The sequence below is a fragment of the Nannobrachium achirus genome, assembly GCF_963921795.1.
Source record: "Nannobrachium achirus genome assembly, chromosome: 6".
Classification (NCBI taxonomy): Eukaryota; Metazoa; Chordata; class Actinopteri; order Myctophiformes; family Myctophidae; genus Nannobrachium; species Nannobrachium achirus.
In genome coordinates, this window is record NC_137815.1 from 35,702,877 (window position 1) to 35,728,533 (window position 25,657).

General features: G+C 41.7%; 1 protein-coding gene across 3 annotated transcripts; it reads right to left on the minus strand.

The window, feature by feature from the left end:
- Positions 1–201: 201 nt before the first annotated feature.
- Positions 202–25,657, minus strand: LOC308287763 (6-phosphofructo-2-kinase/fructose-2,6-bisphosphatase 4-like). 3 transcript variants are annotated; one of them, XM_080729017.1, is made up of 14 exons: positions 18,782–18,946; positions 16,318–16,434; positions 15,857–15,953; positions 15,509–15,575; positions 15,214–15,288; positions 14,916–14,972; positions 14,685–14,806; positions 9,771–9,978; positions 8,581–8,727; positions 7,306–7,410; positions 6,281–6,410; positions 5,355–5,417; positions 4,857–4,921; positions 202–1,205 (listed from the first exon to the last, which is right to left on the minus strand). In XM_080729017.1, exons 1-14 carry the CDS (start codon positions 18,924–18,926, stop codon positions 1,146–1,148), a joined length of 1,458 nt encoding a protein of 485 aa, XP_080585143.1. In that variant the 5' UTR covers positions 18,927–18,946; the 3' UTR covers positions 202–1,145. The 3 variants fall into 3 exon arrangements, with proteins under 3 accessions (XP_080585143.1, XP_080585144.1, XP_080585142.1); XM_080729018.1 differs by lacking the exons at positions 202–1,205; positions 18,782–18,946 and adding exons at positions 3,504–3,722; positions 25,575–25,657; XM_080729016.1 differs by lacking the exon at positions 202–1,205 and adding an exon at positions 3,504–3,722.

Sequence of the window (25,657 nt, forward strand, 5' to 3'; positions counted from 1 at the left end):
GATGCAGTAGAATGGCCATATTGGAAATCATCAGGAAAATAATGACCTAATCTATTTCGTACCACTGAATCACCACACAAAATGGATACGAGTTTCATATTATCAAATAGGTCTTGAAACATCAAAATTGCACATATACCGGTCAAATCATATGCATATAAAACAATCATTTTGCCAACAGTTAACACATCAAACATACAGTAAAATCACAGGGTCATGAATTGATAAGTCACACAGTTAATACTGAGCACAACATTAACCTTCAGTATGATACAGTAGTTCCACTTCACATGAATATTATCAACACACAGAAAAACCCAAACTATATACAGGAGCAAGGGATTTAAACCCCGACCCCAGTGTTTCCAACCCCTCTGTGCAAGAAGACACATTCCCATTCATACATAGCCGGGTCTATACAGTAGCTATGCTTAGTGTGTACTGGCAATAAGAAACTCTGGAACTCTCAAATATGGATACTCGGACAATTCATTCAGGATATCCCACCCCACAGGGCACTGCAGAGTACTGTATCTTTATTTAACCATATGAACCCTAGGGTCCCAATTCTGGGGGCAAACCTTCTGTGCAAATAGCCGACTGAGCATATTTCAGGCTATTAGACATCTAAAATACATCTAAATGGCTAGGCTAAAACCGGGTAATAACGGGTCTAAAAGTTCTTTTCAACTGCTAGGCTTAGCCTAGACATTGAAACGTCATTTCAACGGCTATATATACTATACTTATATCTAGACACTTTTAGACCAGTTATAACCCGGTTTTAGACAGATGTCTAAAATCCGACTATGGCTCACTGGGAGGTGACCTACAAGCTCACAATGTGCTGTGTGAGCTTGCAGTTTGCCTATTTCTCACGAAGAGATTTGGTGAAGAGCAGAAGAAACGGGCCCTGTAGGGGGACTTCGGTCAACAAAGTGTGTGTGTGTGTGTGTGTGTGTGTGTGTGTGTGTGTGTAACACAAAATTATGTTCTGGTGTGGAGGAGGTGGGAGTGAGGCAGACACTGGTGAGAGTGGGGATACTAGTGCACATTGGTTTGGGTGAAATGGGACCAAGGCAGGTTCATTCTCTGAGAGGCAGAGGAAGAAGAGAAGGCCCATCTTCAGACACACAGAGGCCAGGTCAACAGTGAGCTGGGACAGTCTGCAAGGCAGCTTCAGTTGTTCGATGGAGGTTTACGTTCTGAAAAGAGGAACACAACGTTGCGTCACTGTCACATCCACTTTTTAGACCTATGGACGGTACATACTGTACACAGGATGCCAGAATTATGAAGCAAGCAAGCCTTACAACAATTTTAAATGCGGTCACTTTAAAATTAAAATTAAACTGAAAACTGACAGGCATTTTTGATAGTAGTCCTCATAACTGTGATGAATTGCATCAAATACAGTATAATATGCTTTGTGGTACCAGTAAAACGTGCAGATTCATAATTTGAGTGGTACCTTTTATAAAACATTACTTTAAAATGAAAAATAAACGCATAATCACACAAATTAGGTAGTTTGAATGTGCACGTGTGTGCGTATAGATTTGATGCTTTGTGTGATTCTATTCACACAAAGCAGAAAAAAACTAAGATGAACAATCAACATTTTGTGAAGCCTGATGAATAGCTGATTTATTAAGCTTCCCAGTGATAGCTTTGCATACAAATGAGGGGGAAATCTTATGTATGCACTGCTGTGTGCAGAGTTAGAGTAGATATGCAGCAAATAGGTCGTTATGCTGAACATTAGATAATCTGTGGTTGATTAGTGAGGCCTATTAGTTTGTAAGGGATTCATCACAGGACTAAAACGTAACCCAATAACCCTGTATTCCCCTCAATTTGAACAAAAGGACAGATCAAAGATTCCTATTATTTCCCCTGTATTTGAGCAAAAGGTACATAGCAAAGACTCCTAACTAGTAATCTGTACAAACAATATTAGTTTCATCAATCACCAAGATCATAGCATTTAGGATCTAAATGTTCTCATTTTCAGGGCAAAATAAAGCACAACAAGATTGTGGCATACAATGCATTAATGCAGCAGCACTAATCAAGTAAAAGTTTATTCACAGAGACAGTAAACATCGTTAAGGAAATAAATGACAGTTCTGAGGAATGATATGAAGCAAAGAACCTTGTTATTATTTTATCCCCATTTTTGTTTCCTTTTCATTTTGTTCCCATTTTTTGCCAATATGCCAGTTCCTTCCCCTGCAGTATATAGTCACTGCCAACCCCTACGGTTTTGATTTCAGGGAGGGTGTAAACAACAACAATGTGTCTCCTTCGATAAACACGGAGTCACCAGTCACTTCTTTTCAACCTGACAGTGAGAAGTTTGCAGGAGCCATCCCTCCCAGTTCCTCTCCCTGATTGGGCACTAGGGGGACATCTGGGCATCTCGATATTATGTCCAAAATGTTAAAAAAATATATCTATGTATATTTGAAAAATGTAAGCAAAGTAAAGTATACATGATTAGAACCTGCTTAAACAATCGACAATTGAGGTCTAATATTTCTGCAATTGCTACAAAACCTGTATATATATCCATTAATTAAGGGCATAAACAAGAAGTTGAAGGATGAAATTAAGTCTGATAATGATGTACCATGCATGTTCTCATCATGTATACTTTACATTACTTAAGACCATTTTTCTAATGTTTTAGTAATTAACATATTAATAAATGGACAAAACAGACAATTGTACATGGAAGTGCTCAGATGTCCCCAGTGCCCACCTATCCTGTATGCTATACTGTAGGTCGGGTCAGGACGAGTTGCTAGTTCAGTGACAAGAGATTGTCTTCTTTCCCCCTGCCTGCTGCTTCCCACCCACAAAAAACATGCCAGAGGCACTATGGAGACCTCCACGTTATTCTGCATATTAAAACAAAAAATATTAAACAAAAATATTAAAAAAGTGCTGCCTTCTGGATTTCCAGCATCATCTACAGATTATGGCTTTAGATACAATTCTCATGTAACTTAATTAGTAAAAAAAAAAAAAATCTTGTGCAAAATTGTGGCAATGACGAGGAAAACCCTGATTTGTGCAGCATAATGCTACTCACAGTATCACATTTGTAGTTTTCTGACTTGTACCAATAAACATAAAAAAATACACAAAGTACACAGACACATATAATCAACATGAAGTTAACTAAATTACTGTAATTAGAACGAAGGGATAAATGGCTGAGCTTCATTTTGCTGCTTCACATGTTGTCAGTCAAATGATTCACAAATGATTCATCTGCTTTTTCATAAATCTCCCCAAAAAGATCTTGAGAACCGATCGATATGACAAACAACCCCAGAGGCAATGTGGCTAATAATTATTACAATTTAACTGGATTCCAGTTGATTATCATCACATTGTAAAAGTTCTTGAAGAAAAGGAAAAAATAAAAAGTGATCAGCGCTGTGACGTTAACCTATTAATCAAAAGATTAGATCGGGGAATGGGGGGGGTGGAGTGGAGTGGAGTAGGTGGGTTGTGAGTGGGTGAGAGGGTGGGGGACCCTGTCTCAGGGGTGAGTTGGCACTCATGTGTGAGTGGGTGAAAGGGGGATAGGACCCTGTCTCACTGGTTTAGGTTGGCACCATGGTGTGAGTGGGTCAAGGGGGGACCCTGTATCACTGGTGAGCTGGTACCGTAACCAAAGCCTCCTCTGCTATCCGCGACACGTTAACGTTCTGTTCAACGATAAAAAGACAAAGGTGAAAACATAATGGGATTACGTTATTAGGTGGCTACTGCATCCATCAAATATGATGAAGAGGCTGCAGTATGTTTCAATTTAATGGGATGATTCATTATTCTAAATTATAAAAAAATAAAAACTCACAGGTTGGTTATTCTTTTAGTTGGCTTAATAAAACCGGGAAAGCATCCATGTCATTTTAGATTTTAAATCACTTTAACCATTATTGCTATTCAAAAATATCAGATATACATGTGAGACTTATGAGGAATGTGGCGAGGGAACTCATGGCTTCCAGGTTTTACGCATACTTTAATGACTTTAAGACTCCATCAGTCTCTGTCTTGTTAGCAGTGCTATTATATTATTTATATTATATTATTATTACACTTATATAAACTGATGAGTCACGAGAAGAAAAAAAAAGAAAACATTACTCTTAGAATTGCACACAGGCCCAGATCTATTATTTATTACTGTTATTGCAGCTATCAAAAGGAGATCGGTTTTCATTGCAGTTCCAGATCAAATTTCTCAACCACACAACACCACACCATGAAATTCCTTTAATGCCCCAAGAGGGAGCCCAGTAATATAAAAAATAAACTACAAATCCTGATCAAGTGCAATAATTACCCAGCCATATTCATAAAGTCATAAATCATGCAATTTTTGGGGTTTGAGATCAGTTCGAAATTAGCTGCAATAAACATCAAGAGTTTCATTGCCATACAGTCAGTACATGTCACAAAGAAGTACAAAGTCACATTTGCTCCCAAACGAAACAATATTTACACAGTAAAAACTTTGAGGCGTGTTTACATAAAGGGTGTGTCGTTGTAAATTAAAAGGCATTAAGCAACACTTCTCTGTCATGCTTTGAAAAGAATAACCTCCCTGAAACTGGGTTAAACACACACCTACTCTAAGCTCTTCATTATTATTAATAATACTAGTTTCCAAAAGCATGCGTTCGAATTTAAATCCTATTCAAATGCATGCGTTAACACTTGAAACAATGACAGGTAGCACCTATTAGCTATGGTTTTGGACAATCTGTGACCTCCTTACCTGTCACACAATGAATGTGGTGTAACAGTACGCGTGTTGTTTACATAATACCTACCTCTGGTCTGTCTCTGTGAGTGTTGACCGCTTCCACGTTTAAGCAGATGGATTCCACCTTACACCCTGCAGCCACAGAACACAGTGTTGTTTATGAATGGTAAACGGTGCATTTATATAGCGCCTTGGGCGCTTTACAATGGTTGTGCAGTCACCAATTTACACCGATGGCGGAGGAAACCATGCACTCATCGGGAGCAATTAGGGGTTCAGAGTCTTGCTCAAGGACACTTCGACACTAACTCTGGGGGAGCCTGGGATCGAACTGAGAACCTTCCAGTTCCCAAGCGGCCGCTCTACCTCCTGAGCCACTGACGCCAACTTCTTAGTTTAGACAGCAGAAGAACGATCCTTTTTATAGTGGAACTTCAGTGACTTTTACGGGAGTATTAACCACTTGGCCATATTTTCAAATAATGTTTTTTTTGCTATTTTCTAAAAATGTTCCCAAGGGTTGCCAGGGGTTATTATTAAGTGCAGACAGGGCTGGCAGTCTTACCGTAGGCCACTGGCGTTAGTTTCAGCACAGTGTGCAGTGGGCACTTCAAGTAGGGCAGCTCTTCTGTTTGAAAATCAAATGCACAGCACCAAGTTAACGTAAGCACATTATCATTTCTAATCTATCATTCTGTACAGGCATTTACTGTATGTAAACAGTGATTACATTTGCTTCTTCCCAAAGCACTGTTTTGAGTCCCTCCCCATTTATTGTGGAACCCTCACTCCTGTGTTTGTCAGTTTGACAAAATGGACATTTCATGCACATTGTGGATTTGACTGAATAGCATTTTTTGCTTCATTCAGATATGACACTGAACAGAGACAGAGGAAAGGGGGAGAGGCGTTTCGTCTTTACAGCCGCACAAATCAAAATCTAATTTTTGCAAATCTAAGCATACAGTACATAACTTGCTGCTTAGCAGAAATTGCTTTTTTTAAATTATATACATAGAGATATTTTGAAAATGACGAACAGATGCCAGCTTCCGTGTTTGGATTTCGTGAAGTGTAGTTCCAGACTCTATTATAGCATTTGGCAATTGTGGAGTATTTGTCTGGCTAGCTTCACCAGCTCTGCTACATCTCCAGTCCTTATTTGGTGTTGATGGTGGTAAAAACCTTAATAAATATAATAAACGTATACACAATATATCGTCTATGTCGGGTGGAAACCTCATATGTCCAAAACTGTTACTTTTCAGGATTCAAATTTAAAAGTAGCAAAAGTAACAGATCTACACGCTCAAAACGCTCAAAAAATATGGAGGTTTCTGCCTGACAGCAACGATAATATTATGTATAAATACTTTGCATACAACCATATGCATGGCCTAAACATACCATACAACTTTATGCATGGCCTAAACATACCATACAACTTTATGCATGGCCTAAACATACCACGTGACAGCAAATAAGACTGACCTGCAGTCTTGTCCAGGAAGTACGCCAGCAGGCAGCGCATGACGGCCTGGTGACAGATGACCAGCACGTTCTCCTGCCTCTCCAGCTCCATGATGACCGGCTCCAGACGCTGGACCAGATCCTCGTAAGACTGAGGGGAGAGCAGGGGAACAGTTACAAACATCATCACGACTACCTTTTTTCACTAAAGTAATAAAAAACGGATTTCGTCAACAAATAAAACGAAGAGAAGAGATCCAGTAGAACTAAAAGACAAGTCATCTTATGTTAGGTTGAGCTCGGTGTTGCGCTCTGAAAAACGGTTGCACCTAGGTGTTGCACTCTGAAAATAGCCTATCTAGATCAGCAATTTGGACATGCAACCAAGTGTTAAAATCAGCCATTACGAGTACAACGCCATCAAGGCCATTTAGTCGACTAAAACTAAAAACGTTCAGATGACAAAAATATGACTAAAACTAAATGAAAATGTATTCAAAGGACCATGACTAAACTAAATCTAAATTGAATGTCAGAATTAACACTGTAGCCAGCAGGCCGCCAGCACACACACACAGTACAGCTACTGGACTGTGGGGCCTGTGTTGTGTCGAGTTGGGGCGGAAGGAACAGAAACTAATGACCGTATCAATCATTCTGTGCGAGAATAATGAGGGGGTAATGAGATGGACTGAAGATGGGAACACACCACAGGGAACTCAGGCACACATCAAACAACCTGTGTGCCGAGGGGAGGGAGGGAGGGAGGGGGCTAGCAGAGAAGAGAGAGCGTCACAAAACCAGGAGTGAAGGCTTTACTTATTGCCATGCAGTATTTAGCCAGATCTGTCTGAGAGGCAGCTTATTCATGCTGGAATCATTAGCAGAGCGTAAGTGGCCATTAGCCATCTGGATGCTGTTAAACTGTGTGTGTGCTCGTCATACAAATCAGCTTAAAGGTGCTCAACGTGGCAGACAGTACGGTGGTGCAGACAGGCCCACGTCATGACAATTAAAAAAAACCAAAGAAAAACAAGATTCCTGACCTCTCCTTTGGGGTAACGGTAGCGATATTTGTCCTGGTCCCTCAGTGCAAACTCCAGGGGATAGTGACCCTGGATCTCCTCGTACATCATCTCCTCACACACACCCTGAAGACACAAACACACACACACACACACACACACACACACACACACACACACACACACACACACACACACACACACACACACACACACACACACACACACACACACACACACACACACACACACACACACACACACACACACACACACACACACGTTAGCCTTGTTTACCGGTGGGTACACAGAGGTGTGGCAGCAGGGGTTGACAGTGACACTAAGGTCTCAGAGACATTTGCCCGTCGGGCGATTAAGGTCATGTTCTACTAGCCCACACATGGGCAACATGCGGCCCGGGGGCCGGACCCGGCCCTTTGATCATCTCAATCAGGCCCTTGAAGTCCTCAAAGAAAAACTAAATTACCCCCCCCCCCCCCCCCCCTCAAAAACAAAAGCGAACTAAAAAACTACATTCTAAAAGTTTGCTATATGTTAATAGTTTTGAAACATTGATTTAACTTGACTCCAATTTTATGCATGCATACCTCTGTATGTAGTCAATGTTTTTTATTTATTTAACAGTTAAACAGTCAACCTTGAGTCCATATTTATAACAATGCAATGTGTTTTTATCAGTGACCTATGCAGAGGTGCAAGGTGCATATCAGATAAGATAAGATATAGTATAAATTTATAGGCTAATTTAAAAGTTGATATGACATTGACACAGATTAAATTATGTAACTATAATATTTTTTATTGTAGGCCAGAGTACACGAGCGTGATACAGCTGTCTTGTTGTGAAAGGACCTCATTGTAAAGTTAGTTTGGCATGTCTACCAAATTCATGCAGTTTGAACATAATTGTTATGTGTTATGTGTTATGTGTTTCAAGTATCAATTAAATTGTACAATGTGTGGCCCTTCACTCACTTTATCGAGGTCCGTATGGCCCTCTGGAAATTAATGCTGCCCACCCCTGAACTAGCCTCTACTCTTGTAGAACAATTAATGTTAAATGAACTCCAATCAAGTGCATGCTGCTAGTTGTAGAAAGGTAGCATTGTCCTTCATGAATAGCCAATACTATTTAATGAAGACAGAATGCACTTGACTGTCGAAAGCAAAGCCTTTTATTTATGTTTTATTTACTTGCCATGGGCAGACGGGCAACCTTTAGGCGTTAACCACTTGGCAGGCTGCTCTACCAAACAGAGCAGAGGAGGGACTTACCGCGTCGATCTCGTTGAGGACCTTCCACTGTTCGTAAGGCACGTTGACGGCCTCGGCTGTCTGGATGGTCCTCTTCATCTGACTGGTCCACACCTTCAGGTCGCTGATGCCCTGGGCCCGGATGAACTCACCCAGCGCCCTGGCAAACTACATAAGAGAGAGAGAGAGTGAGTGGACGAAAGAATCAGTGGATCACGGAGTAAAGATAAACCTAAATGATTGCCCTGCCTCATCCTGGCTGGGAGAGTGGGTGGACTAGAAAAGCCTACAGCTTAAATGGATAAAACTAGCGCAAGTAGGTCCGTGTGGGATCAAATCCATAACCGGTTGGGGGTGGATCTGGTCCCCGAAGCAGGATGTGGGGTGGGGGTGACACACCAACTCTGGTCATAAAAACCCACATTTGTGATTTCTCTTAACTCATACCCTGCCAAACCCGAGGAACCCGAGAATTTCGCGATGTCCCTCCCTGCCACGCCCGAGGAACCCGAGAATTTCCGCCATTTTGAAAAAAAAAAAAAAAAAAAAAAAAATTCAAAAAATTTTTTTTTTCAAAAAATGTTTTGGGACCCCAAAAACGTTAGTAGGCATGATAGCGATCGCGAAATTGCTTGTTTAACCCCCATACAACCCCCATACAACTCAGGTAGCAGACCTCCAAGCTCACAACAGTGTAAAACATAATGGCTGCTATCTCATGAATGCCTGAACGGATTTCCATTCGGATTTTTTTGTTTGAAAGCTGTGAGCAATGTGGACACACGTGGTGCATTATCTAGGCATGGGTGTGCATGATCCGTGCACTATGAATTACATGGAAGTCTATGGAGACGAATGGCAGTTAAAGAGTACGAAGGTATTGTTAAATGGCAGCATATGAGTTAACATCAGAAAAGTCAATGATCACTCTGAGGACACAACTCTTGTATATTTTCATGTGGAAAATGTCCAAAACTGTTAGTTTTCAGGATTCAAATTAAAAAATAGCAGAAGCAGCACATCGGCAAGCTTGTGGATCTGCTACTTTTGATGCTTTTGCATTCAAGATGTAGTATGATCAAGTAGGGCATACATTTACAGGGGGAAAAAACACAAAAAGTTAAAATATGGAGATAAGAGGTTTCTGCCCAACAGCAAAGACGATTTGAAGGCAAAGACGATATGAAGGCAGACAATGAATGCTCTACTACCTCTTTGCCCCTGGGAGAGAGCCCGGAGTCTCCACCGATGCAGCCTTTGACGTTGAGCTCGCTCTCGCCGTGGCGACACAGGTAGATGGAGCGCGGCGTGATGTGGATGTTCATGAGGTAGTAGACGATCCGGCTCTGGATGTGGTCCAGCACCCGGTTCACCAGGTAGCGGCGACCCACATCCATGATCTTAATGAAGGACAGATCCCTGGGAGAGAGAAGCAAAAAAGCTAAACATGGTTGAGAGGGAGGTTCAGACACCACCATTCTCCTTCTACAGCACTGCCACCAAGTGTGGAATGCCCTGGCCCCTGACCCAATCCCTTAAAAAGAAATCACACCAGTGTGAACTGAGCGGTTGTGTCCATTAATTTCAAGGCTGTGTGTGTGTGTGTGTGTGTGTGTGTGTGTGTGTGTGTGTGTGTGTGTGTGTGTGTGTGTGTGTGTGTGTGTGTGTGTGTGTGTGTGTGTGTGTGTGCATGCGTGCATGCATGTACATTTCAAGGCTGCTCAACAGCAACTGTCTGGTCACCCAGCGGTACTCAGACACACACGCATACATACATACATTCGGAATGTCTGAATGGATTGTCCTAGCAGGGAGGGAAGATAATGAGCCCCCTGCTTAGCCAAAATATTGCCTCAGGGCCGTCTGATTACATTTGTATCCTTGGGGTTAACCTTTCATCCTCCTGGAACTCTGTAAGTAGATTTTACCAACACTGGGTTCAGTGTCAGACTACAGGTCACTGTCCGTTTTCCTATTAGCACTATCATTCTTATTATTAGTGGCCAAGGCCACGAAGTGGCAATGCCTTGGCCACTCATTGTTATTGGACTTCATCACTATTATTATTATTAGTGGCCAAGGCCACGAAGTGGCAATGCCTTGGCCACTCATTGTTATTGGACTTCATCACTATTATTATTATTATTATTATTATTCCGCCACTTTTGCTCTAGCGGCTAGACCGTGCAGTCGCTTTTTACGAAACTCGGCAGTATGGCAGAGGACTATGCCAAACGGCTAAAACGCGAAGCTCGCAACAATCGGCCAAAGGGTGGCGCTGTAGGAAGCCTTCGAAAGTGCAAACTTTGAACTGGTGTAGCTCATGCCCTGTTTCAGGTACAGCAATGAAACCTGTATACACTTATGCGTCTCCTCATGCCGAACAACTTTTACGCTCTGACTTTTGACCTCTGACCTTTACCTCTCCCACAATTTTGAATTCTATGAAAAACAGTAAAAATGTATCTCCTCCTGGGATTTTCGCGTAACGTGCGCGAAACTTTTTTTACATGAACTTTGGACCAATACGGTCTGAAAAGTTAGCCGGATTTTCTTTAAAGCGAAACATTATTTTTTAATAATTAACCGTATAATGCAGTTTCATGCAAATTATTCTTCTGCCTCTAAATCATACTGCAAAGTGACACGTTCATGGCAGTATGGCAGAGGACCATGCCAAACGGCTAAAACGCGAAGCTCGCAACAATCGGCCAAAGGGTGGCGCTGTAGGAAGCCTTCGAAAGTGCAAACTTTGAACTGGTGTAGCTCATGCCCTGTTTCAGGTACAGCAATGGAACCTGTATACACTTATGCGTCTCCTCATGCCGAACAACTTTTACGCTCTGACTTTTGACCTCTGACCTTTACTTCTCCCACAATTTTGAATTATATGAAAAACAGTAAAAATGTATCTCCTCCTGGGATTTTCGCGTAATGTGCGCGAAACTTTTTTTACATGAACTTTGGACCAATACGGTCTGAAAACTCAGGCGGATTTTCTTTAAAGCGAAAAATTATTTTTTAATAATTCACTCAATGTTGCAGTTATATGCAAATTATTCTTCTGCCTCTAAATCATACATGCAAAGTGACACGTTCATGGCATTTGGCAAATATGTAGAGGATTAGTCCAAATATCACTGAAAGCAATCTTACTCCAATTGGCCAAAGGGGGGCGCTATACGAAGCGTTTGAAAACTCAAACTTTAAAGGGGCATAAGTCATGCCTCGTTTCGTTTGAAGACATGCAACTTGCTTACACGCGTGCCTTGACTCAAGCTGAAAACATCTGTGTCTTTGTTAAGTAAGCTCCGCCCTTCGATTTTCCGCCTTTTGGAGCAGTTCGTAAAACACTTAAACCCGCTTTTATTCCGGAACTTTCGCGTCACGTGCACGGAACTTTTTTTACATGAACTTTGGACCAATATCTAAAGATCTGTCAGATCGGATTTTTTAAAAATTGAAACATGCTTTTTTAATAATTCAATCAACATTGCAAGTTTTATGCAAATTATTCTTCTGCTTCTAAAACAAACATTTAAAGTAATATTTTCTCACTGTGCAGAGCTGTGTATAGCTCACCTGGTAAGGCCTTTGTCTATCATTCCAGAAGTCCCCTGTTCAAGCCTTACCTCATGCATTTAAAATACATTTTACAACATTTTGCCGTGAAAACCCTGGTACTGCAACTGAACATGGCAACCCGACCAAACATGGCAACCTTCTTAAGCAAGGGTATAAATAGTGGTTGAGTTGAGGCCACTTCCCCCCTCTCAAGCCGCATGGTGCTGGTGGTTGCTGCTACTCACTGCTACATTATGCAGCAGCTGCAGGTCTGTACACTGTTCATTATTCTAACAACTATTCCAATTTCTAACAGTTTCATTCATTATACTTACCCATACTATAATTTGGCTTTTAGATTTACCTCACCTGACCATACCTACCCGATCCACTCGATACACTAGCTGTGTGTGATGGAGGAACAATGTGACTTGGTAAGCTGACCATGTGCTCTGAAATGTTATGTTGTTTTTGGTTTTGGGATCTAAATGTTAAACGATTTCTTTTGGAATGTAATGCTTGTATGTTAGCTGCAACGTTGATTATTGAATTGATGTATTTTGAGTTTAATGCCAATGCCTAGTTGGGCAGATTAATGGAATTATTTTGTTTCAAGCCTGTAGTGCAGCAGATTATTTGAATTTGTTGTTTTTCTATTCATTTGGCCTTTTTCTTTGATCCGGGCCAGGTTTATTGCCTAGAACTGAATCTGAAAGATGGCGAGCCTGCAGAAAGACTGACACAATCCTGTCTGACCTATGGTTATGGGTAGGAAAAAGCAGCCGCAGTGACACTCATTCCTAGTTTGATTTGATTTTGAAGTAATGACTTTGAGTTTCTTTATAAAGTAATGATGTTTGAGTGCATTCATTTATTCATTTATTGTTTCAAACCATGCAGGGGAAGCTCAGCCTCACACCTGAAGCCCATCTGACAATCAGCTGACAATCAGTACCAGCTCCCAGATTGCTTCATTGAAGCCAAAGAAAGGCAGTGTAAGTGGGTTCATTATTCTGAACTGTGTGGAACGGGCAGATTGAACACCTCTTCTCTACCTTGTGGCTCACTGTAATTATTCTGAAGCTCACCTCATTTCTCTCTCCCTCCCCCACCTAGGCTGGCTGGGTTCCAACACCCCCCAATTGGAATCCATAGTCTGCTCTGCCCACAGGACAGCAGCCCCATGTGAGCCCCTAAAGTTCCAAGTTTTGACCCCCAGCCGCCTTCCCCTCAACGTTTTTCAATAAAAACAATTTAAGTTTAGTTAAGTCTGACTCTGCTAGCCACTTACAGAAAATAATGCTGCTACAATATTTTGCAATTGCAAATCCTTTGTGTAAATAAACTGAAATTCATACTATTGCATGACTATTTCTTTATCATGTTTCACAAGCATCTGGGTCTACAATGCCAGTGGTGTTAAAGTAACTGAGTACATTTACTCAAATACTATCCTTAGTATAATTTTGAGGTATTTTATACTTCACTTGTATACTCTTACTTCTAGGCTACTCCAGTAAATGCTCATGCGTTGCATTGCATTGTGAGCTTGTAGATCTGCTATTTTCAAAAAAATTCAAGTTGATGCCAATACCTTTGTACTTTTATTCAGTATTACTATTTATCTCTATATATTCATGTTATTCCTGGCACCGCCCCTGTTATCCTGTTCATATCCTGAAAGAGGTGGGAGCTGAAAAAGCTGTCCTGAAAAACATCATTTGATTTCCTGTTGTCCTTGCATTAAAGTGTCAGTAGTTGGCGTTCTGGGCTCTGAATGTACCTGGGTTGCCATGTCTGCTTATAATAAGCAATTTGTGTCTCGTTAAGATTTTTATTTATCCAGCCCCCACCATGCAGTTGTACAGTGAAACCCAAAATTCAAAAATGGCAAAAATAAACTTTGCCAAAAATCTAAAAATAGAGAACTCGGGAACGGGAACAAAAGGCAAAACTCAAGAAAAAGGCAAAAATAACAAACACTGCACTAGGCTATGGGGCCCTTGCAACTCTCACTGAGATTTGTTCATCTCGCTCTGCAGCTATAGACAGAAAATCACACAAATCAGTACACAGTATCTCTACAGTGATGTGATCATGACGGATTTGTCCGATATCATATTCTATCTAATTGGCTAAAATTGAATTCCAAGGTTTGCAGGATTGCTCCTTTTTGAACAAATTGTCTCAAACGCAGCCTGCTATGTGTGTGAGATTTTGCACAAACGTTCCCACTAGGCCAAGGAACAGATGCCACCCTTCTCACATTGGCCTGTTATAGAGTCACCAGTGGGCCAAAAAAAACACCTGACCTGTTCGGAAGAACACTGCTTCTAGTTTCTCTTTGATGTCTTCTTTGCTTTCCCTTGATGCTTTTGCCTTGGCCACTTTATCGCTGCTTGCAGCTATATTTGATGATTATTATTGTCTTGTGTTTATTTCCTTTTTCCTTTGAGGATTTGGAGAATGGTGAACGGGGAAATCTCGCTCTTTCGATGTGTCATTCTTTCGACAACCAGTGTCGGCAGGTTGCTCTAATATGTATGTCTGCTCCTCCTCACCTGTCCAGGACTTCATCCAGAGTCTGGTAGGAGTTCTCATAACACTGAATCCTCTTCATGAAGTCTTCCACAGCCTCCTCTGTGTTGCAGTTAGTGTAGTCTGGGCTGCCGAGTTTCACTTGCTACAATACACACATACAGAAGAACACAGGGAGGCCTAAGCACCAAGCAGAGCAGGGAAAAGAGCTTGTGTTCCTCCTGAACTAAGGAGAAGTTATTCAATCCACTCACCACAATGTTCTCTTGTATGACATCTGGATCTTCACATACAGACTCCACAAAGAACACCTGGACAGAAGAGAGAGGAAAGGGGAAATCCATCAGGTTCCAATGTCAAAGGAATTTTTTAATGAGAATCATTTAAGAGACCTCATATATTTTTTTAAATGACATGGAGGATTTGGAGACTAAGAAATACTTCATTTGAGGGTTGGTTTGAACCAATTTGTCAGTCTTCATTTTTGCAACAATTATATTATAATATTCTGTTGCTGTTACCTTAATGCTTTGCGATCTAACGTCAACACACCTTAAAACCATTCTGCTCAGCGAACTGAAGGATGGTCTCTCTCCTCTCTCTGGTCGTGTTTGTTGCATCGAAAACCTGGAGTACACATGGAACACAAGATAAAACAAACAAAATCAAACAGATGGCAGAGACCAAAGCGGATAGGATACAAGGGGGGTACAGGACACAGGGCACTCATAATCCCTATTAAAAAGACTACTGTTAATCGGGTTTATAATCCCACAATATTGGACAGACTTTTAAGGCCCACACAGACATTTCCAACATTAGGCCCCATAATATCTGTGTGACCTACCGCCACTTGTCCTCCTTCATCTGTGAGGTACTGTCGCACATCATTCAGCGCTGCTGACGCACACTGTCTGCAGCACAACACACAGGGACATGGAGTCAAGTTACAATTTAGGCGTTTAGCCCAAGGTCCTGACACATACCGGTAGTCAAGTTATAATGTTGGCGTTTAGCCCAATGAATACAACACGTCACTTTGTGAGCCTGTAGAATAGATCTGCTATTTTCACTGCTTCTTAGTCAACAGTTTTTTTGGGTGGAATTTATTTGATTTTCTGGTTTTTATTTATGAAATACTAATACTAATTGATGACAAGTTGTGATCCCAAACGGACTGTAAAGGCTGACTCACTGTCGGATCTTCAAGCCCTCCTCGTTGTCTGGACGGAAGAACTCAAAGGACTTGTAGATCTTCACACACTGTCGCCTATATTGCCCGACATTGAACTCTACAAGGAAGGGAGAATGAGATCTAGCGATTAGTTTTGTTAAGTATTTGACCCTGCCTAAAAGGGTTATGCATCATCAGTTACCTTCACGTTATAAAACAATGACAATAAACATAAATCAACTGTGGAAAAATCTTTGATTAGTCTGACTCTGACTAACCACTTAGGTCTTATTTTAGGCTTTGTCATACAATGGTGTCGCACAAAAATAGTTCCAAGAAATTCCTTCGAAATTGATGCGCTGTGAGCTTGTCGATATTCACTATTGTATTATTTTATTTGAATCAATATTTATTTTCTTCGATTAACCCTACTTCAGACTCTACTACCATGCTGTGTGGTTCTCTGAGCAGTGAAACAGTACCTCTAGTGGGCACACCGATCCAGTTGAGGTATCGGGTCAACTTCTTGGAGATGTAGGTTTTCCCTCTGGCAGGTAGACCTACTGTTACGATCAGCGTAGGACAGTTGGTCATACATACTGGAAACGAGAGAGAGAGAGAAAGAAGACACATCTTAACAAATAAGTGACGTTTATCTGTGTTTCACAGCAACTCTTTTTATCCTCCACAACTTTTGTTTTTTAAAACCAAACTAGCCTCATAAACCACCTCCTCCTGGAGCGACATTCTATTTGCTCACCAGGAAGCTAGCAATCTAATCAGAATTGCAGGAAGAGGCAGGTTTACGAACAATTATCCACACCAAATCTGCTCTTTACAATGGGTCAATGTTTTTTTTTATGGTCTATTTATTGAGCATTGCAGCTTCACCACATAAATTCTTCGCCATACAAATCTTTTGGTGTACAATTAACTATATTCTCTTAGTATGATTCGTCCTCTCTCCTCCTGTGGGCCAACAGTTAAAGATCAGAACATCAGCAGCACTTGATTGTTGTTAATACTGTGCCGAATGGGGTGAAACCCAAGTCACATTGCAACCAGGGATGGGAATTTTGTCAACAATGAGCAGAGGTCACAGTCACAGAATGTGGCAATGGAGGGAGAGGTCAATAAAGACATCTGGAGAGTGGAGATGAACATTGCTTGTTTTCCACACCCAGTCTACAGTCTTCTCAACCTGTGGGTCGAGACCCCTGGGTGTCCCCAGGTGATTTTAAGGGGGTCCCCAGATTACAGTGAAATGACAATTTAAGGACTTGTAAGACCTTTTTAAGACCTCAAAAACATAAAAGAAGAAAGAAAAAAAGACCATTACGGCATCAAAAGTAATCAACAAACTATAAAATTGTCAAATGATATAAGAAAGTAACCTATCTACAAGCTCACAACACCACTTGTAGATCTGTTATTTTTCGCAATATTTATCTGTGGAACCGAGGCAAGCTAAATTGAATGCGATGAATGCCTCAACTCCTACACTTTCAAGCCCACCCTGATAAACCGTGTTTATCAGGGTGGGGTAGGGGGGTTCCCAGTTCAAATATGATTAATTTGGGCAGTTAAGGCCTGAAAAGGTTGAAAACCGCTGGCATAGCAGACAAGGTAGGAGGGCAGAGACATCGAGACATTTAGAGACATCTTAAAGGAGTAGTTCACCCCCAAAATGACTTTTTTTCTATTGATTACTCATGCCATGGAGAGTAGAGTTCAATAATATTTTTTGGTTTTTGTCACATTCCAAAGACAAAAATTTGATTCGAGTAAATTTACCCCCATTGATTCCGGATGGTTACCCGTTTCGAAACGGGTCCCCATCCGGAACGAATCGGGGTAAATGTATTGTTATCACATTTTTGTCTTAGGAATGCAACAAAAAACTAAAAATATTATTGAACTCTAGTCTCCATGGCGTGACTAATCAATAGAAAAAAAGTCATTTTGGGGGTGAACTACTCCTTTAATAGTAAGATGATGGCACTTCATAATTGGATTTTTTCTTTATGCAACAAATGAAATTAAGTCATGATATTGTCTAGCATGCACAACCAACCAAACACATTCTCCAATACTTAAATTAAGTGAATGAAATTCAGCAAAATTATTAGATTGAATGGCTTTTGGCTGACATTGTGTCCAGTAAGTCTACAGGTGGCTACTGATGACTCAACAGAAGCTGGTAAAAGCCCTACGGTAATAATCAATGACTGTCAAATGTCTAACTTGCAAAAATGCAGAAATCTTTTATAGGCAGACATACTGTTAAGGTAAACAGGCCATTTCCTCCTCAAATAACTCATTTGGGGCTGTATGTACTTTACCATGCATGTCCTGAACACGACACGATTACCACCACAGAACAGAGGCACATCCACAACAAGGCAAATCGTTCACGACACTGACTAACCCCTTTTTGTACAAAAAAGCTGTACACTACAATATACAGACTACAGAGTTCCTAAAAGGAGGCAAATCGTTCACATGACATGACTGCAGGACACAGGGGCATTGGGATAATAGTTAACAATGTTGTGCTGGACAACCCCGTTTACTAGTCCTTTCTCATCATCAATGCCGTCACAGTCTTCATTATTTTCAGCAAAATACCACAACAACCACGCAGCAGTGTTACATAACAATCCGAACCAGATGGCTAGCTACTCTGCTCTCCTGCATCACTAAAAACGAAAAGGGATCCATCTGGGGGCGTCGTGATGCAGACAGTCTGCAGCGTGCTCTGCTCGCTACAAAAAAATGTCAACAACATCCTTTCTGGGCTGGCAGAACTAAAAATGTGGTTATATATAAATTTGGTTGGTCTGGAGGAGCGCTAGATTAAAAGATAAAAAGACAAGACAAAGACACAACAATGCACGCCTGCTCTGGCTGCCACGTCGTGGCGATAGGCTATAATAACCTACGCACCCTTTCTTTGAGAAATGTGTTTCTCAGGCTGGCCGTTTTTGTACGGCATCCAGATCTTCTTCAGCGGGTTTTGCGTCAACTCCCGCGGCGTCGTGCTGTTGCTCGGTGGTGGTGACGGTGGCCCCGGGTTCGAGTCGTCCTCCATTCCACTCCGTTGTGTGTGGGTGGGTGATGATGATGTGCTGGTCTGGTGGTCCGCCGTACTGAAGGAGACAAACTGGTGGTCTTTCATCCGCGCTGCCTGCAGCCCACTGAGCCCAGCCGGGGTCACATGGTCTGGTTGGTGTGACACTTGAGAGGACCGTGGCGTGAAAAATACCGTAACGAGCAGGCCGTAATTACTCGAAAATGCGCGCAGCAACCTCCTCCTCTAGCGTAGTAGTAGTTTTTGTTTCGGTTTACAATGTTTGCAAGTGAATCAACAACGCTGATGGTAAAATATGTCATGCGAATCAAATCAATAAAATACGTCTATGATAGTCTTGTTTTTTTTTCTTGTTTTTTTTTTTTTTTTTTACTATATATATATATATTTTTTTACATTCTATGACTGTCTTGGGCTTTACCCCCCACTTTTCACTGGACATCCGCCTGTAAAGGCCGTATTTCTCCAAACATGTACAAATGCTAAATATAAGGTGCTTACCCGGTAGCTCTGGATGTTAACTCGGCATTCGGAATCGTTGTGCACTGTATTAGTCCGTATTTCTCAATAGATATGTGTTTTAATTCCGTCGGTTACACCCCGCCATTCCGAAACACCGCTATTCCGAACGTTGACTTCTAACCCTAACCCTACCCCTAACCCTAACCCTAACCCTAACCCTTACCCTAACCCTAACCCTAACCCTAACTAACCCTAACCCTACCCCTAACCCTAACCCTAACCCTAACCCTAACCCTAAACCTAACCCTAACCCTGCTTCGGAATAGCGGTGTTTCGGAATGGCGGACTGTTGCCAATTCCGTCTGTGCCTGTTTTCCGCCCTTTTTTACTTCCTGTTTACATTGAGTGTAATACCGGCTTTCACCGGACGCGCCCCGTCACTACCGCCCATTGAGGAATACAGTCAGGAATGACAGACAAGATTAAAACACATCTATTATTGAAAAATACGGGCTAATACAGTGCACAGGGTCAGCACACACGCGATGATTATTTACACTCTTTAAAACGTTACATGTAGGTTAATAACCATTGTGCTGCTATATAATGAAGGATAAATGTAGGTCTGATAATGATGTACCAGCAGTACCACCATGCATGTTCGCATCATGTACTGTATACTATACTACTTACTTTACATTACTTTAGACTATTTTTCCCACCAATTTATTTTATCATATTTTGGTCAAAATAGCAAATTCTTATTGAGGTGCCACTCTTGTTGTGTCCCTAATAATAATATTCATGCTGCTCTAAAGTGGGGAGGGAGCACTGCTTGGCCCCGGGACTAAATGATTAGGCCTAGCAACATCACCAAATGATTAGGGTTCAATATACCGTAGATAGCATGGCAACCAAAAGGTTCCCAGTTCGATTCCGGGCTCTCCCAGAGTTACTGTTGACGTTCTTGAGCAAGATGCTGAACCCCTAATTGTTCCTGAGCAGGTTGGTGCCTTGCATGGTCAGTCGTTCCACGACCAGGACGGAATCCACATTGTTCAGGGGGCTCTGCTCCTATCAGGGAGGATGTGTCTGATGTCATAGGAGTTCCTCAAAGTGTTCCTTCCACCGCCCTACAACTTCCTCATTTGAAGTCATTAGATTTCCATCCTTACTGTACACAGCTTGGATGGTTTCTCGCTTTCCCCTCCTGAGGTGTTGTATGGTCTTCCAGAACAACCTTGGTGCCGCCCGAATGGAAGACGGAGAAGGAGATCAGCCGGAGAATCGGAGCAGCAGGAGCGGTATTGCAGTCACTGAACCGCACTATTGTGACGAAAAGAGAGTTGAGCTAGAAGGCAAAGCTCTCTGTCTACCGAGCCACCGGAGCAATCTTCGTTCCTACACCTATGTCAATGAATTGTGGGTCGCTAGAATTATTCCTCATCGGCTCACACCCTTTGGGTGCTCGCAGCTGATCCAAGGCATTCAAGGCACGGAAGTATTTTGAGGCAGAATACGACGCCGGCACCAGAGTTGCAAACAAACAGACACAGAGACATAGGCTGCATGTCACCATGGTGACGGCTCCTAGCCAATGAACGGCGGTCCATATAGGCTGATATAACATGTCACCATGGCAACAGCTCCTAGCCAATGAACGGCACCACATGATTGCCACGTTATCAGTCCAAGCCAATGAACTGCGGTTGGTCAGTCGGTTCACGCAGCGCGGCTGAGCGTTTGGGATTGTAAGTTAGGATGACCGAAAGCATAAGGTAGCGGGTGCAAGCGGACAAAATTTGTTTTCTCAGATGGGTGGCTGTCATCTCCCTTAGAGATAGGGTGAAAAGTTCAGTCCCCCGAGAGAGATTTGGTGTAGAACCGCTGCTTCTTTGTTTGGAAAGGAGCCAGCTTAGTTGGTTTGGGCATCTAAGGCCAATCGATGCTTCCCGAACGTCTCCCTTGGAAGGTCCTCTATGCAGGTCCCACTGGGAGGAGACCCAGTGGCAGACCAAAGACCACATGGAGGAAGTAAATCTCCATACTGGCAGAGGAACGCCTCGGGATCCCCCGGAGGAAGTGTATAATGTTGCTCAGGAGAGAGAACACTGGAAATCCCTGTTGGAACCGTTACCCCGGCATACCGATTCCAGATAAGCGGTTGAAAATGGATGGATGGACTCACCCCATGGAGACTTGAATTCATGGATATGTTTTAGTTTTTGATACATTCCTAAGCCAATAATTTGCAGTGGTTCCCTATGGAGACACAAAGAGCCTGATTTGTTCCCTATGGAGACACAAAGAGTCTCCTCAAATTATTGGTTTAGCAATTAAACAAAAACATGCAAGTCTGCATGGTTTGAGTAATCGATGGGGGAAAAAAAGTCATGTTGGGGGTGAACTCCCTTTAAATTGTGTAACTCTTGTTGCAGCACTGTGAGTGTGAGTTATTCCTGTAGGCCTGCCCAGTGCCCAAGCTGTTACTGTATCGTGAGCATGATGTCCTGTCCTTACCTATACAACAACAGCCACATTCTCTGACTCAACACTGTAATTAATTGATGACATGAAAGCACCATCTGGGTGTGTGGGTGTTAAGTAAGCAATTAGTGTTAATGTAGTGTTTGTATTTTGAAAAACATGTTTTGCATTCATGGGTCATTGTACTGTAGCCTACCGGATAGATATTTGGATATGTTTTGTACATTTTAAATTTTGTAAATACCGCCATTTGATTAACTATAAGAAATATGTTATTGCAAGGTTAAAAAAGAAAAAGAAAAGATGGCGACACAGGACTGGATAATAATAACAGTATTATATAATAATAAGGGTAATAATAGTAATAATAATAATAATAGTATTGTTATTAAGATTATGTTTAACCCTTTGTTATTACAACAGTATTAATATAGTATTATTATTATTATTATAAACAGATATATTGTGCTAATTGTCCATGAGATGGCAGCATTGATGCATATACAATGTGACAGAGAATGACACTTGGCATACATACTTTAAATAATATATTAAGGGCCATTCACACTGAGCACTATAACTATAAAAGTATAGTTTTAAAAATCTGACTAACCGACTAGTTATATAAAAAATACAATGGTGAACGATATAGTTAGTTATCTTTATAGTTATCGTACCCAGTGGGATAGGCGCTTAGAGCACACTATGCTCACCCTAATACAGGTCACCAAAACAAATTTTACTCACTGGTCACTGATCACTTTATGTCTAGCATAAACATGCATGCACACCCACACACACGCGCATACGCACGCGCGCGCGCGCGCACACACACACACACACACACACACACACACACACACACACACACACACACACACACACACACACACACACACACACACATTATTCGAGCGCCATACACACACACACACACACACACACACACACACACGTGTAGTATAGGCCTGCATACATTTTATATCCAATAATACTGGAAACAAAGAAATTGTAAATGGTGCATTTGTATAGCGCCTTTATCCAGGCGCTTTACAGAGATTGTGCATTACACACATCATTCATACACCGATGGCGGAGGAAACCATGCAAGGCAACAACCTGCTCACCGGGAGCAACTAGGGGTTCAGACAGAGTCTTGCTCAAGGGCTCTTCGACACTAACGCTGGGGGAGCCCGGGATCAAACTGGGAACCCTCTGTGTTCTAATGACGGTTTCTCTACCCCTGAGCCACTGCTGCCCAAGTCTTATGCACACCTGATCGGCTCAGAGACCGATGCGTATAGGCAGGGTTCAACGCATAATAAAATATAATTACCCACACACCGTCTACACTTGCACAATAGGAACATTTTCAAGCCAGGGGTCTTCAACGTTTTCAGGCCAAGGACCCCTTAGCTGATAGAGAGATGAAGCAGGGATCGCCACATTATTCATCGGTTGACAGCACAATCATCAGTGTATTTTGGATTCATGTAAATTTGTGTTTTCAGATATTTAACCACTTGAACTGTCAATACTTAATAAACTTGACCTTTTTCACTCTTAGTGAGCTCAAGTGGTTAATATAAAAAAGGAGAAAAAAGGTTTCTATCACACAAAGATTTGAAGGACCCCCTGTAGTAACCCCTATAGGGGTCCCAGACCCCCTGATGAAGACCCCTGATTTAAGCAATGTTTCGGTCACAAAGACCTTCTTCAGGCATCTCATAAATCCAAGTCCATAGTAGAGTAGGATGTGGAGCAACGGGGCCGCGACCCAAATACAGCAAGAGAGGAGATGGAGGACTTGGAATTAAACGTTTCAGTCAAGTTCATTTCAGTTCAGTTCAACTGTATTGTCATGTGTATCATAGCACAATGAGATACTTGTGCTCCGGCGCCCTCTGTCTTAACACAAGACAGAGGCAGAGAGCCAGAGGACAAAGTTATCTCAGGCCTTTCTCGCCCCTTCAATCCCCAAACTGCCAGTACAGGCTATAGAAGATATAATGGCAAGTGATAGTCCCTCAGTTCCACACAACAGATGGCACATCACAGGCAAAGTATGGCCCTTCCTGACCTTTAAAATATCATAACATCAATGATGTTTACACTTATATTCCAGTACAGGGCATGATAGCCACACAGGCAGGGTTAGGGTTAGGGTGATTTTTATGCAGATTAATGCATGCATCAAGTTTAAACTGTTTAATAGCATAATAATTAATCTTAGGTATTAAGCTTATAATGTGCTAATAACAGTGATGGAAGAAGAACTACTCACAGGTTTTACTTACAAGTAAAAGTATCAATGTTGCAATGTGGATATCTATTAAGTGGAAGTCCTGTAGCTAATCAGTAACCTGCAAGTGCAAAAGTATTGGCATCAAAAATATACCCAAAGTATCAAAAATAAAAGTGCTCATTGTGCAGAATGTCCCATTCAAAATGTATAAAATAAGCTCACAATGCATCGCGACGCATTGAGGGCTTGCAGATCACCTATTTTGAAATGGCTGAAATATATATATATATATACATATATATATATATATATATATATATATATATATATGGCTGAAGTGTTATAGTGTTATAATGTAATAATAGGGCTATCCACATTTTATGAAGTAACTATTGTAAATATAATCATATAATCCTCTGAGATGTAGTGGGGTAGAAGTAAGGTAGAAGTAGTACAATACTTGAGTACACCACTGGCTAACAGCAGCTGTCCATGATCATGTGGCTGTCAGCTATTGGTTCTGAGACATGTCTGTTTTGTTGGACATAGTATGTGTGCCTGTGTTTAGCAGCAGCACAACCCAGTAGGCCTATACCACAATCAGCAGCACACATTCTTCTCTTTTTGCCCTACCACACATTCTGTCTACTATTGTGTCATGAACAGGAAATAGACGACAGTCTGTTCACGTACACACAGTATGAGGCCCCTCCTCCCAGCAGCTGTGATTGCAGAGCATGTAAAAAGGTGGGCAGGGCAAACATGTCATTTCCATCGACTGTCATTTCCCGATATAGCCTGCAGACAGTGTTCTGCACTCACTCAACGCTCTGTGTATCTTCACTAAAAGTGGCCAACCATCCATGGCTTTGATTGTCCGTAAACACAGTATAGACTACTCTTATTTTAAACTATGTCGTGTAGTCTATAATCGATGTCATTGCTACAATTAAAACATTTGATCTTCAACAACAACAGCGACCTGACACAACCCTAAAAAACATAACCGGATGCATCGGGATGATGATAATAATGGTCGTGTCGAACATGAGATGCAACTCAATAATGACAGCATTACTACTGCATAATAATAAAGCATTGGGATAAAACTCGCTCCCACTATGACAGACAGCAATCAATCAACATAATATTATGCACTTCTTCTTTGGGCCATTCGTCTCTGTTGTTGGTCGCAGCAAGGTTGTTTTGAATGTTGCAGCGTTGTAATAACCACACATTGTATTCCATTGCTGTGATCTCTGACTGCACGTCGCCTTGTTTACGTCTTGAACAGGCAGGCTGGCTGCAGCACGGCACTGCACTGCCCCCTTATTATTATCATCACCATACTGTTGTCGGAAACACACTTCTATTTGGCAAATCTCCACAACAAAGCACACAGCAGAAAGGCTTGAAATGATCAGCAATAGCCTAATAATAACACGTCTTCTTACCGGCCAGTTGACTGGTGTTTTTGTCCGCCGCGAGTCTGGAAGAAGGAGCTGAGCCTCTCATCCTCCTATCCTGTCTGCTTGTG

What these genes read in the sequence shown, in the direction of transcription:
- LOC308287763 (XM_080729017.1), bottom strand. Translation starts at nt 18,926, where the DNA reads ATGGAGGACGACTCGAACCCGGGGCCACCGTCACCACCACCGAGCAAC. An exon ending in GAGGGCTTGAAGATCCGACA is followed by an intron (nt 15,576 to 15,856) that starts GTGAGTCAGCCT and finishes GTTGTGCTGCAG; the next exon opens with ACAGTGTGCGTCAGCAGCGC. An exon ending in ACCGTTACCCCAAAGGAGAG is followed by an intron (nt 6,411 to 7,305) that starts GTCAGGAATCTT and finishes CTCTCCCCTCAG; the next exon opens with TCTTACGAGGATCTGGTCCA.